Raw genomic sequence first — 14,145 nt, 5'->3', positions numbered from 1 at the left:
CTTCGCCCCAAACGACACCCACCGCATCCTTTCAAGGATTATTCCAAAATACATAGCATATGTAAATATCATAGTCTTCCCTTAGCTCCCATCATCACATAGCTAATAGTCAATGAAGTGTCTCCATCAAGCCAAGACTCCTATAATTTCAGTACCATGGACAGCTACAGCAAAAAGCCCGCTCCCTTGATCACTTGTCTCGATCTATCGTGAATAAAAGGAAAATATGTAAATAAGCAATCGTTCTTTGATGATTTACCTGAAAAAACGCACAGCCTGCGAATATCCTGTTTCTTTGCAGAACTGGTGTGCAGTGCGTGTGATAGGTTAGGCTATGTCAACTGGCAGACATAGGAATTCGAAGATAATTCATTGGCAATTGTTAGAGACAGGCATTCGATGCAGACTTGGTTGTTACCGCTTCCCTCTTCTCCAAAATGATGCTGAAAGCACGGGCGCGCGGCACCCACAGAATAACGTGAACGTGCATCGATCCATGACCAATCACGTGCAAGGAATCCAAACCCCTATCTGGCACATTTACAGGGGACCGTCAGATTGAAATAGCACTGTGTTGTTGTTATAAAACAGTAATGGTGGTCACACATTTCTTTAAACACATTTTGGTGAGCTAAGCAGAGAAACAGGCATACTACTGAGGATGATAATGATGATAATGATGATGATGAATTGGGAATACACATTTGGTCAATTACATGTAATGGTGTAATGAGTACCCACCAAAACCTATAAATAAATGTATCTGTGTATTCTTTATGTATTGCTTATATTTCTGTTACACACTGTGACATTTTGCATATTCAATAGTCATTATAATTTGTCTTTTTTAGCCTACCTTGCTAGAATGTTAATCATATTGACATAGCCCAGAGATATCTGATTAGCATTTAGGCCATTAATTGGATGGCCAATGTCATAAAGCTAATAATGATATTCTCATCTGTAGCCTACAAAACATCTTCCTTCACTTCATTATGCATGCACAGTATGCATATCTTTCAGGTTTAGGTGACACTGTGTCGAAACTCTTGTTTGTCTTCAAGTCCTGTTTGCTGCTGTGGTAAAATAATGCATTATACTCAGTCTTGAATATCCAGAAATGATTAACAACTTCATTTGATGCAGCATCGTTGGCTGGGTGGCACACTACTGTCAGAGCGCAAAGGATTTGCAAAGAAATGAGCTTCAAGACTCATGTGTCACTCTCATCCCAACCCAAATCCGGTTCTTCCATCTCACTTTCGTATTTCTCCTCAACCTCACCTTACATCGAATCAGTTTTAATATTTGAACACATTTTTTCAAAGGCTGAACATTTATGCTCATCATTTATTTTGAAAAAACAGAAGTATCTTATACGCTGTTTTTTTTGTGGCACCGACTCTTGGTCCCTGAAGACTCTCAATCCATATGATACATTCGTTGGCGTGTATAAATCCACTACTACTTTTCAATAGAAATGTTTATGGTACATGTCCTCTCAGGATAGCAAGTTACTATAAATGTTCATTTTAATACATGCAGTTAACACAGAATACCTAGACCTGGCAATCTACCACCAACAGTTTGTCTACAATCATATCAAGGGGCTTCTCCTTTCATCAAGCAGAATAGTTTTCTATAACCCTTTCTCCCTCTCCCATAATTCCATATCTATTTGAGGTGCCTGTACTCAGTTCCGGTGAGCTCCTGTCCAAGTCAAGCACTGCCTCTATGTAGTATTGACTGGATGTCACTGGGGATCTCCCTATATTGAACGCCTTATCAGTAGAATTCACTAGAAAGTCAGGCCGGGTCAACCAAGGGCCCCTTAGGTCCCTTCTAAGAACTGGAGCCCATCCCGTGAGAAAACCCTGCAAGTATAATATGTGTCATATGCCCTGCCTTCTTCTTCCCCACGTGTCAATGTAACAGACATCACGCTGCTTGCTTAGCAAGTACCACATCCTCCTGACGAGGCTCACACCGAGGCTCGAACCCAGGACCTCTGCCTTGCTAGCACATGTGAACGCCCTCACAAAGCGTCTTACCAGTCGGCGACATCAAAAAGTTAGCTATTTGGTGGCACTTCAGAATGAGGAGTGAGTTTTACACATCCACATGTGCTACACCAAGACCTAGGTTCAGTAGGTTACTTTATAAATGTAACAAGTTACAGTTCCTGTCCAAAATTGTAATCCGTAAAGTAACATTTGGATTACCCAAACTCAGTAACATAATCTGATTACTTTCAGTTAGTTTTGGATTACCTTCTCCTTATTAATATTGATGTACCCGTACTTCAATCTATGTAACATAATAACATTTGCCAGTCTGAGATAGAGATTTCATTTTTTTTGCATGGGCTGCATCTCAATCCAGCGCATCCACCTATGCGGCCTTCCCTATCTGCAGTGGAAAGTTGCAGAGCTACAGCACTGTTTGTCAGACCAGGAGACACCTGAAAATTGGTCTTCTCAGGAAAACGTCCGTAAATAACATGGCACTCTATAGAAAGATGAGACTCTCACGAACACGATGGTCTTCTCTATTTTGATTCATGACTTCCATAAGCCCCACGGGACTCGTCTGAAGTCCGTTTGAGCTACAAACGAATATGTGTCACGGGACTTGTCTGAAGGTACTGGTTTAAAAACATTATGGACATATGGAGGTAGTTTTGTGCCAACAAAAAAAGGGGTTAAATATGTGTAAAAAATATATATACATATATATATCTATAATATATATATATATATATAATTCCTGAGCTTTCTTATATTTCCTAGATATAGGACAAACACTTCAAAACCTTGTTTCTTATGAGTTATACTTTTTTTGTATTTTTTTGCAATTTATAATTGTGTTATTAAGTGCATTTCTGTGGGCTATAGTAGTAAAGGTCAAATTCAATAATTTATCAAATCATTTTCTTATATGTATTTTTTCTATACCTAAAGGGGTCTTAAAATTACAAATCAAATAGTTAAATGATCCATAGTATGACCATCTTAAACAATTCCATATGTCAGTTTAGACGCCCCCCACCCCTTATGCACTTCTGTACTTTTATTTAAGATGTCTATGTTTTTTAGAGGATGATCCACAGTTCAGTAGTCACGCAGTCAAGAACATTAGAGCCATCTGGTGGTTCAAGACAGAACACTGCCCAAACTAGTGCAACGATATCAGAATTACTGCTAGACAACAACCCGACATAGTTTTGGAATACTAAACATGCCTTATTTGATTGATGCTTACAAATGCAGAGATCTAATGTAGTAGGCTAGCTCAGTTAGGAAAAATCTATGAGAATATCATTGTATCTAGTTGTGTGGAAAAGCATCACCCCAATAGGTTGATGGTGCATAAATAAACATGATTGGCTATTTGGTATTCAATATTAGCATTGTTCACGTCATGTCCAAATCATCCGAAAGTATTTCAAATTGATTGTGAAGCAAAAGTCAACAAAGTCACTTGTAGATGATTTGAACAAAACGTTAGCATTTGGAAACAGTTCCAGCGAAACTAAACTAAAGCATAGATTGCTGTCATACCACAGAACAATGAGACAGATATTTCACTGAATGTATAAATGTGAAGCGTCCGCTTGGCTTTTCAACTCACTACGAAATATGGTAGTGAGAGGAAGACCAGTGGCAGACAGTGGGAGAAGATGGAACCAAATGGATTTTGGCCGACATTCTGCAAATTTTCTCATTGATGAAACCTTTTATCTCAAAACAGTTTTCTCTTCCCAAAACTATAATCTGTTACGAACAGTGGATTAAGTTTTGTAGACTTTACCCTTTGTTCAAATTTCCAATTGAGTTGTTTAAAAGGCGTGGAAAGGCAAATTGAGTTATTGCACAAGCACACATTACACAGTAGGCTAATTTATTCTCATTTGAAATGACAGGCTGTGGTCTATCTTGGTTTAGTTATAAAAATATTTGGTCATGCCTTGTCCATAGACTGGTTACAGGGTAAGGAAACCAATGTCATTTTGGTAGCTATCCCTTTAATTTATGTTACGTGCATCTGTCCACGAGAGATTAGCAATGTGCCACAGATAAACCATTTATTATCGTAATCTTTGAGTGTACTGCCACTTTAACAGGCCGATGTTCAACGTAAAAACTCAAATCCCCAGAATGCACAGTAGTTTGAGTCCTCGCCAAAAGGGTCATGGTTAGAAGGGATACAGATTTTATCAAATTAACGTCAAAAGTAAACATTTGGGGGATTTTAGCTAACCAATTTCGTAACCTTGATGTAATTATCATAACCGCATATGTTAATTCCCCAAACCTGCTGCGTAACATGGTCTCCTAACCTGTTACGAAAAGTCCAATCTGACAAAAGCCGTATCCTCTCTAGTCAAAACCAACAAAAAGCGGAAACAAAAGAAATCGCAAATTTCTAGAAACAAATTTTGGTGAGCTGGGCAGAGATACAGGCATACAACTGACAGCTTTCACTGTTAACACCATACACCTAACTCAGGAGGGCTGACATGGCTTTGAAAAGAATACAGAAGGTGAGTGTGTCCATTAATTGTATAATGTCGTCATGTTCATAAACGGTTGGTCGATGTCCTGTCACAAAATTCCACGATAGCATACTATAGCTAGCTAGCTCATTTTAGCTTTGGACGTTAGCTTTGTCACAAAATTCCACGATAGCATACTATAGCTAGCTCATTTTAGCTTTGGACGTTAGCTGCGTAGCTATGTAACGTTCGCTAGCTACCTATCTAGCTAAACCTTTGGCTACTTTGTCAACAATGGTTTAACTTGTCCGTTATTCCGCACCAACGAAATACAACCCTTTCATCGCAGCAATAATGACAATAAAACGTTAGCTAACTGTTAATGTTTTACCTTGTCAGGCTGGCAAATCAAAGCTTGCTAATATTAGTAACGTTAATTACACATGTTGGCTATTGGCCTACCAGCATAATCATCAGTCAATCAATAACGTTAGCTAACTAAGTTAACTAGTTATCGGTGTAACGTTAGCTAGGTAAGTGAATTGTATCAACGCCATAACTAGCTAGTTACAGTAGCTAGTTAGATACTCGTAAATTAGCTAACCAACTGGTCTGTTAGCTACTCGAACTTGTAAGTTAGTTATGTTGATGTTCTGGTTATTCCTGTCTGTCAATGAATAAAAACGCTTCTGGAATCCTCATCACCACGAGTGGGCTATTGTAGCGATCTTTACTTGTTTTACTTTCAGTGTATATTTCAACAGAACATTAACGTTAATGCGCCTTTATATAATTCATGAAATTCAGCAGTAACTAAATTATGGATATATGGGGGTCAATTCCTAGTTATATATGTAGCTAGCTACGTACCTTGTTGTTTACTTATTTAACCAGGAACAAAACATTGAGACACTGCGTCTCTTTTGCAAGGGAGATCTGGCCAGGAAAGCAGCAGCTGTCAAACATTACACCATGTAAAACATACAGCACAACATGTCACCTAGCTAGCTACTTGAATTCGTATAAAGCCATATAGACCACAAGACTGACTTGTCAAAGCAGCTAACAACATTGTTGGGTAGACAATGCACTATATGTATGGCATTTTCCCCCTGTGCATAATTCATTGTGCTACATTTAATTTTATTTTACAGGAGCTACATGACTTGCAAAGGGACCCTCCTGCTCAATGCTCAGCTGGACCAGTTGGAGAGGACTGTATGTTTCACTACAGCTTTTGTGGCCACCTTAATTAATGCAGAAATACAATTTGATGCATATGGAAATGAAGGGGTATTGACCTCAGTCGATTAATTCCTTTTGGTGCCATTTTGTATTTTATTATTGTCAATAATTATATGATTTGATGTGATCTAATGTCTCTTCTTTTTTTTTACAGTGTTTCATTGGCAAGCCACAATCATGGGACCTGTAAGCCCTTTTCTAAATTCTCATTGTTTCTAAATCTTTAGTAGACAACAGTGTGTCAATATTGTGTTGATTTCTGATGGAAGCTATTTATTCTGCTTTGGTCCCATTGTTATAAGCTCAACCTTCTTGCACCAAAGGAACATGTGTTAGTCTCCTTGTCTTACTATATAGCCTACTATAACGGAGTTGCTTGGATGTGTGTCACCTCCAGTAAACCCCCATCACACTTCTGTTACTGTAAACAATGACAAGTAAAGGGAGGCTGTCTGTGGGCTTTAACATTCTATGGAGTATTGGGTGTCACTTTACGGTTCACAGCACTGTTTTAACAAGGAACCTTTCACCCCTCTTTTAGACTGACAGCCCATATCAGGGAGGAGTGTTCTTCCTCACCATCCACTTCCCAACAGACTATCCCTTCAAACCACCAAAGGTTAGAAATACCTCTTCAGCTCCTGTTACACAATATTCCCCTAGGTGTCGAGTACCCTAAACCACATGCAGTATGTATGCCTGACTTTCTTTCTTTTTCTCAATGTATTTTCTTTCCATAGGTAGCCTTCACAACAAAAATCTATCACCCAAACATAAACAGTAATGGTAGCATCTGTCTGGACATCCTGAGGTCACAGTGGTCCCCAGCACTTACAGTTTCAAAAGGTAAGACAAACTGGCTTACATGTGTGGTTTGTAAACCAACTTGTTTTTCTGTGTCTTTTGTACCCTCTTGAAAGTTAGTTGAAAAATGCATCTCAAATGTTTGTCTGATTTGTTCTCCAACTGTTAAGCTTGACAATATTGATCATGACTATTATTGCTGGTGTAATTGAGAAATAAACTCATCCTGGTTATCCCTGCCTTTTTGTTCTTCCAGTGTTATTGTCCATATGCTCTTTGCTATGTGACCCAAACCCAGATGACCCCCTAGTCCCAGACATAGCACACATCTACAAGCAGGACAAAGAAAAGTACGTTTACACGCTCTCTCACACACATGCACACCATTCTTCTTTTAGCAGGAAAAATATATGAACATGACATTCCTTTCATGTGTACTGCATGTAGTCAATTATAGAATAAACATCTCTTCTGAAAGTACACACTACTCCAAGATACTGTATCTACTGTATAATGATATGGCTGCTTAAAACAGACTGGCTGAATGTAAGATTTGGCTGTAAATGGCTCAAAGTCTTTGTTAAACCTGGTTTACATTTTATTTTGTTTTTACAGGTACAACAGATTAGCAAGAGATTGGACTCAAAAGTATGCAATGTAAAGGACTGAAGTTTGAGACAACGGAAGAGGTTTAAGCAAATTAACTTCATGGACACTTCTGAAAACAGTACTGTTGCCACCCCTCATCCACACTGGTTCAAGAAGAAGTGTTGTATATGGGAAGCACTTTCTATCCCCAAACTAACTGCTTTTATGCTATGAAGTCATTATTTTCCTTTTGTTTGACGTTCCCAATGTTATATAACTTATTATCGAGTTATTTCTGAGATGACCCATACAAAAAACAGACCAATTATGACTCCACCCCCTCCATCTTATAGTTTTTTTCTCCTTTTAGAGATTTTTATTGTGTAGTATAAAGCTATACTGAATCTATTTTTATTATTTTGCATTAAAAAGTTTTTTAAAAAAATAAAAAAATATCCTGTCTTTATTGTTATTCTAGGGAGACCTATTTATTTTAGATCTGCACAAGTGCCTGGAGGTTTGGGCTAGGATTTCTTTTGATTAGGGCAGTAGAATTCAGAAATTCTTCCCATGTCATTCTGTATTTCACCACTAGATGACAGCATTTACCTCTTCTCACCTACTACACAGGAGCACGGCTCAGTTGAATGCAAATTCGAATTAGGGCTATAATCTGGCAGGTTACACATGGATTACACAGTTACCTTGTTTTTCCCAAATCTATAACTCCACAGTTAATAGCATTTTTTAAAATATATATAAATTTCAGCTACTATCAGGTTTAATTATGACAGTGCGTTCTGACTTTTCAGATGGGATGTCTAGATGGAATAGAGCTTTTGTCAAATTGACATCAAAAGCAGATTTTTTTGGGGGGGGGGTTGGTATTTTGGCTAAATGTAATCCTTTTCCTTACCAAAGTAATTCTCCACACCTGCTACGTGAAGTAACTTTCTACATTAATTATCCTGCTAAAATTCAATTTTGACCGAAGCTGTATCCATCTAGACAACCACTAGTCCTACGTAAGGATGAAAGTTGACCCTATGAACTTCAACATCTGAATTAAAGCCTAATAAGAGATGCATAATATTTGTTCAGTCTCCTTGTATGTATGCTGTGGAATAGCGCTGTAGGCCTACATATAAATGAGATGAAGCATATTGTCTAAATGTTTCAATTTCAGAGACAACTCAACTGTCTAAACTGAAATTCTCCATTTTTATCTGTGTATCAACTCTTACAGAAGTGGTTCTTGTGGGGTGGTGTTGGGCCATTGTGTAGTTCTGTTACTGTATTGTTTCTTCAGGATGTGAATTGCTTCCTCAATGTTTCTTAGAACTCAAATGCTTCCTCTGGCCATTCTCTTACAGTACGGTTAATTTACTGTATCTCATCGGTGACATGGAATTGAGTCATACATAAAATACACATAGTAATGAACTTAAGTAAATGTATTAAACCTAGTCAAATTAATCAAATAAACCTACCTACAGTGCATTTGGAGAGTATTCAGACCCCTTCACTTTTTACACATTCTGTTACATTACAGCCTAATTCTAAAATTGATTAAATTATTTATTTTCTTCAATCTACACCCAATACCCCATAATGACAAATTGAATACAGGCTTATAGAAATGTTTGCAAATGTATTAAAAATAAAAGAACGATACCTTATTTACGTAAGTATTCACACCCTTTGCTATGAGACTTGAAATTGATCTCGGGAGCATCCTGTTTCCATTGATCATCCTTGAGATTTTTCTACAACGTGATTGGAGTCCACCTGTGTTAAATTCAACTGATTGGACATGATTTGGAACGGCACGCACCTGTCTATAAGGTTCCACAGTTGACAGTGCATGTCAGAGCAAAAACCAAGCCATGAAGGAATTGTCCGTAGAGCTCCGAGACAGGAGTGTGCCGAGGTACATCAATGGGGAAGGGTACCAAAAAATGTAAGGTTCCCAAGAACACGGTGGCTTCCATCATTCTTAAATGGAAGAAGGTTGGAACCACCAAAACTCTCCCTAGAGCTGGCTGCCTGGCCAAAATGAGCAATCGGGAGAAGGGCCTTGGTCAGGGAGGTGACCAAGAACCCAATGGTCACTCTGACAGAGCTCCAGAGTTCCTCTGTGGAGACTGGGAGAACCTTCCAGAAGGACAACCATCTCTGCAGCACTCCACCAATCAGGCCTTTAAGGGAGAGTGGCCAGACCCGAAGGCACTCCTCTGTATAAGGCACTTGACAGCCCACTTGGAGTTTGCCAAAAGGCACCTAAAGGACTCAAACCAGGAGAAACAAGATTCTCTGGTCTGATGAAACCAAGATTGAACTCTAGCCTGAATGCCAAGTGTTACGTCTGGAGGAAACCTGGCACCATCCCTACAGTGAATCGTGGTGGTAGTGGCAACAGCATGCTGTGGGGATGTTTTACAGACTAGTCAGTATCGAGGGAAAGTTGAAAGGAGCAAAGTACATTGCGATCCTTGATGAAAACCTGCTCCAGAGCACTCAGGTCCTCAGACTGGGGTGAAGGTTCACCTTCCAACAGGACAATGACCCTAAACACACAGCCAAGACAATGCAGGATGGATGACGGATCACCACCTCAAGCTGAACCTCGGCAAGACGGAGCTGCTCTTCCTCCCGGGGAAGGACTGCCCGTTCCATGATCTCGCCATCACGGTTGACAACTCCACTGTGTCCTCCTCCCAGAGCGCTAAGAACCTTGGCGTGATCCTGGACAACACCCTGTCGTTCTCAACTAACATCAAGGCGGTGGCCCGTTCCTGTAGGTTCATGCTCTACAACATCCGCAGAGTACGACCCTGCCTCACACAGGAAGCGGTGCAGGTCCTAATCCAGGCACTTGTCATCTCCCGTCTGGATTACTGCAACTCGCTGTTGGCTGGGCTCCCTGCCTGTGCCATTAAACCCCTACAACTCATCCAGAACGCCGCAGCCCGTCTGGTGTTCAACCTTCCCAAGTTCTCTCACGTCACCCCGCTCCTCCGCTCTCTCCACTGGCTTCCAGTTGATGCTCGCATCCGCTACAAGACCATGGTGCTTGCCTACGGAGCTGTGAGGGGAACGGCACCTCAGTACCTCCAGGCTCTGATCAGGCCCTACACCCAAACAAGGGCACTGCGTTCATCCACCTCTGGCCTGCTCGCCTCCCTACCACTGAGGAAGTACAGTTCCCGCTCAGCCCAGTCAAAACTGTTCGCTGCTCTGGCCCCCCAATGGTGGAACAAACTCCCTCACGACGCCAGGACAGCGGAGTCAATCACCACCTTCCGGAGACACCTGAAACCCCACCTCTTTAAGGAATACCTAGGATAGGATAAAGTAATCCTTCTCACCCCCCTTAAAAGATTTAGATGCACTATTGTGAAGTGGCTGCTCCACTGGATGTCATAAGGTGAATGCACCAATTTGTAAGTCGCTCTGGATAAGAGCGTCTGCTAAATGACTTAAATGTAAATGTAATGTAAATGCAGGAGTGGCTTCGGGACAAGTCTGAAAAATTGTCAAAGACTCCAGCCACCCTAATCGTAGACTGTTTTCTCTGCTACTGCATGTCAAGCGGTACTGGAGCACCAAGTCTAGGTCCAAAAGGATTCTTAACAGCTTCTAACCCCAAACCATAAGACTCCTGCAAAGCTAATTAAAGGGCTACCCAGAGTCCTCTTTTAAACTGCTGCTACTCTCTGTTTATTTTCTATGCATGGTCTCTTTAACTCTACCTACATGTACATATTACCTCAATTACCTCGACTAACTAGTGCCGCCGCACATTGACTCTGTACTGGTTCCCACTTTATATAGCCTCGCTAATGCTATTTTGCTGCTGCTGTTTAATTATTTGTTACTTTTATTTTCTATTTAATTTTCCTTAACACATTTTTCTTACCTACTTAAAACATTGTTGGTTAAGGCCTTGTAAGTATGCATTTCACTGGCACATGGGACAAATACAATTTGATTTGATTTGAATGTCCTTGAGTGGCCGAGCCAGAGCCTGGACCGATCAAACATCTCTGGAGAGACCTGAAAATAGCTGTGCAGCGACGTTCCCCAGCCAACCTGATAAAGCTTGAGAAGATCTGCAGAGAAGAATGGGAGAAACTCCCCAAATACAGGTGTGCAAAGCTTGTAGCATCATACCCAAGAAGAATCGAGGCTGTAATTGCTGCCAAAGGTGCTTCAACTAAATACTGAGTAAAGGGTCAGTACCAGTCAAAAGTTTGGACACACCTACTCATTCAAGGGTTTTTCTTTATTTTTACTAATTTCTACAATGTAGGATAATCGTGAATACATCAAAACTATGAAATAACACATATGGAATCATGTAGTAACCAAAAAAGTGTTAAACAAATCAAAATATATATTATATTTGAGATTCTTCAAAGTAGCCACCTTTTGCCTTGACAGCGTTGCAAACTTGGCATTCTCTCAACCAGCTTCGTGAGGTAGTCACCTGGAATGCCTTTCAATTAACAGGTGTGCCTTCTTAAAAGTTACATTGTGGAATTTCTTTCCTTCTTAATGCATTTGAGCCAATCAGTTGTGTTGTGACAAGGTAGGGTGGTATACAGAATATAGCCCTATTTGGTAAAAGACCAAGCCCATATTATGACAAGAACAGCTCAAATAAGCAAAGAGAAATGACAGTCCATCATTGCTTTAAGACATGAAGGTCAGTCAATACAGAAAATGTCAAGAACTTTGAACGTTTCTTCAAATGCAATTGCAAAAACCATCAAGTGCTATGATGAAATTGGCTCTCATGAGGACTGCCAGAGGAATGGAAGACCCAGCGTTACCTCTGCTGCAGAGGATACATTCATTAGAGTTACCAGCCTCAGAAATTGCAGCCCAAATCAATGCTTCACAGAGTTCAAGTAACAGACACATCTCAACATCAACTATTCAGAGGAGACTGTGTGAATCAGGCCCTCATGGTCGAATTGCTGCAAAGAAACCACGACAACAAGAAGAGACTAGCTTGGGCCAAGAAACACGAGCAATGGACATTAGACCGGTTGAAATTTGTCCTTTGGTCAGGAGTCCAAATTGGAGATTTTTGGTTCCAACCACCATGTCTTTGTGAGACGAGGTGTTGGTGAACAGACTATCTCCGCATGTGTATTTCCCACCGTAAAGCATGGAGGAGGGGGTGTTATGGCGTGGGGGTGCTTTTCTGGTGACACTGTCTGTGATTTATTTAGAATTCAAGGCACACTTAACCAGCATGGCTACCACAGCATTCTGCAGCGATATGCCATCCCATCTGGCTTGGGCTTAGTGGGACTATCATTTGTTTTTCAACAGGACAATGACCCAACACACCTCTAGGCTGTGTAAAAGCTATTTTACCAAGAAGGATAATGATGGAGTGCTGCATGAGGTGGCCTGACCTCTACAATCCCCCGACCTCAACCCAATTGAGATGTTTTGGGATGAGTCGGACCGCAGAGTGAAGGAAAAGCAGCCGGCATATGTGGGCATTCTCTCAACCAGCATTTTCGGGAACTCCTTCAAGACTGTTGGAAAAGCATTCCAGGTGAGGCTGGTTGAGAGAATGCCAAGAGTGTCCAAAGCTGTCATCAAGGCTATTTGAAGAATCTCAAATCTCAAATATATTTTGATTTGTTTAAAACTTTTTGGGTTACTACATGATTCCATATGTGTTATTTCATAGTTGTGATGTCTTCACTTTTATTCTCCAATGTAGAAAATAGTAAAAAGAAAAGAAAAACCCCTGAATGAGTAGGTGTTCTAAACCTTTTGACCAGTAGTGTATGTAAATGTGACATGACCGTTTTCAATTTTTAATAAATGTGGAAAAAATTCTAAACCCATTTTTCCTTTGTGATTATGGGGTATTGTGTGTAGATTGATGAGCGAAAAAAACTATTTGTTGGTGTGACCCTGGATACCCATGAATTTAAAAAACAAGAAAATTGTGCCGTTTGGTTAATATAAGAAATATTAAGTATATTTAAAACCAAATACTTTAGACTTTTACGCAAGTAGTATTTTACTCGTTGATTTTTACTTGAGTAATTTCCTATCAGGGAACATTACCTTTACTCAAGTATGACAATTGGGTACTTTTGCCACCACTGCCTATGCTTTTCATACATGATAGTCAATAGTGATTATCTGAAAAGGGTTAATTTGGACAAATGATGGGAAGGAATGCAATAAACTACATTTGGGAGGAGTCCCACGTCTTCGAGTTGTGCCTGACACGTGAAACTTTTACTTGTGCTCTAGACTCAGAAAATAAACTGTAGATCAGCCTATTTTTAGAGCGGTACTCTATGAGGACATCAGAGGGGGCTCGAGGAAATGGTCGAGGAATAAGTCACTGCGCAACAATGAGTCTGAACACAATCTCGAAGTGATAAATGTAGGGAAGTAGCTTTTACAATCCACAACTTGGTAGTTTACAATTAGTTCGAAACGCAGTGGCCACTGGAAACGTTTCTGCGCAGCGCAATGGCTGCCCAGTGCGACTCTTTGAGCGGATACTTGCAACAGTCCGACCAGGGCTCGAACAGCGAGCGCAGTACCGACTCCCCGGTCGCCGGCTCCGAGGATGACTTGAGCGGACCCCATGCCTTACCAGACCCGGAGTGGACGGAGGAGAGATTTCGAGTGGACCGCAAGAAACTGGAAATCATGTTATTAGGTAGGCCTAAAGAAAAAACACAGGCATATGGTGCTCTGTGTTGCTACATTTTAAAACTTTGACTACATTTTAAAACATTCCTTTGTTATGGAAATGGGAACTATGCCAACTGTATGCTTCCAAAAACACATTTTCCCACTAAATATGGTATTTGCAGTTTTTTTTCCATTAACATTATTTGTCTGTATTTCGTGTCTGCCTTGTCCGGGAATGTGTAGGCCTGATGTTACTTTGTCGCTCGTTTACTTGTTTTTGATGTCTTCGGAGACTGTCCGGTTGCAAGAATTTTGGCCATAATTTGAAA

General features: G+C 40.4%; 3 protein-coding genes across 13 annotated transcripts in view; 2 read left to right on the top strand and 1 right to left on the bottom strand.

Moving 5' to 3' along the window:
- The window catches only part of LOC115135050 (regulator of G-protein signaling 7), a 50,754-nt gene extending 50,330 nt beyond the window's left edge, over positions 1-424 (bottom strand). Inside the window, exon 1 of the mRNA XM_029669270.2 lies at positions 260-424. The gene's annotated coding sequence lies outside the window, so the exon portion shown is untranslated. The remainder of the gene's footprint in view (positions 1-259) is intronic.
- Positions 425-4,398: 3,974 nt separating this feature from the next.
- LOC115135046 (ubiquitin-conjugating enzyme E2 D4-like) lies at positions 4,399-7,585 on the top strand. The gene is made up of 7 exons (XM_029669266.2): positions 4,399-4,543; positions 5,650-5,713; positions 5,895-5,926; positions 6,282-6,359; positions 6,481-6,586; positions 6,801-6,894; positions 7,160-7,585. Exons 1-7 carry the CDS (start codon positions 4,520-4,522, stop codon positions 7,203-7,205), a joined length of 444 nt encoding a protein of 147 aa, XP_029525126.1. The 5' UTR covers positions 4,399-4,519; the 3' UTR covers positions 7,206-7,585.
- Positions 7,586-13,413: 5,828 nt separating this feature from the next.
- LOC115135044 (protein bicaudal C homolog 1-like) overlaps positions 13,414-14,145 on the top strand; it is a 79,175-nt gene continuing 78,443 nt past the window's right edge. For 6 of the 11 annotated variants that reach the window (XM_029669265.2, XM_065023149.1, XM_065023143.1 and 3 more), the window contains exon 1: positions 13,415-13,841. In XM_029669265.2, coding sequence (XP_029525125.1) covers positions 13,649-13,841 — 193 coding nt within the window. In that variant the 5' untranslated portion in view covers positions 13,415-13,648. Of the gene's footprint in view, positions 13,842-14,145 lie in introns of all 11 variants that reach the window. The other 5 variants (XM_065023148.1, XM_029669264.2, XM_065023146.1 and 2 more) reach the window with 2 other exon arrangements.

This window comes from Oncorhynchus nerka, linkage group LG10, assembly GCF_034236695.1.
Source record: "Oncorhynchus nerka isolate Pitt River linkage group LG10, Oner_Uvic_2.0, whole genome shotgun sequence".
Taxonomy (NCBI): Eukaryota; Metazoa; Chordata; class Actinopteri; order Salmoniformes; family Salmonidae; genus Oncorhynchus; species Oncorhynchus nerka.
Note: the sequence above shows the minus strand (reverse complement) of the source record. Positions and strands in the feature narration are given on the sequence as shown.

Excerpts from the sequence above, each read along its gene's own strand:
- LOC115135046 (XM_029669266.2), top strand. The coding sequence starts at position 4,520 with ATGGCTTTGAAAAGAATACAGAAG. Across the intron at positions 5,927-6,281 it reads AAGCCACAATCATGGGACCT|ACTGACAGCCCATATCAGGG; the intron begins GTAAGCCCTTTT and ends CCCCTCTTTTAG. Across the intron at positions 6,587-6,800 it reads AGCACTTACAGTTTCAAAAG|TGTTATTGTCCATATGCTCT; the intron begins GTAAGACAAACT and ends TTGTTCTTCCAG.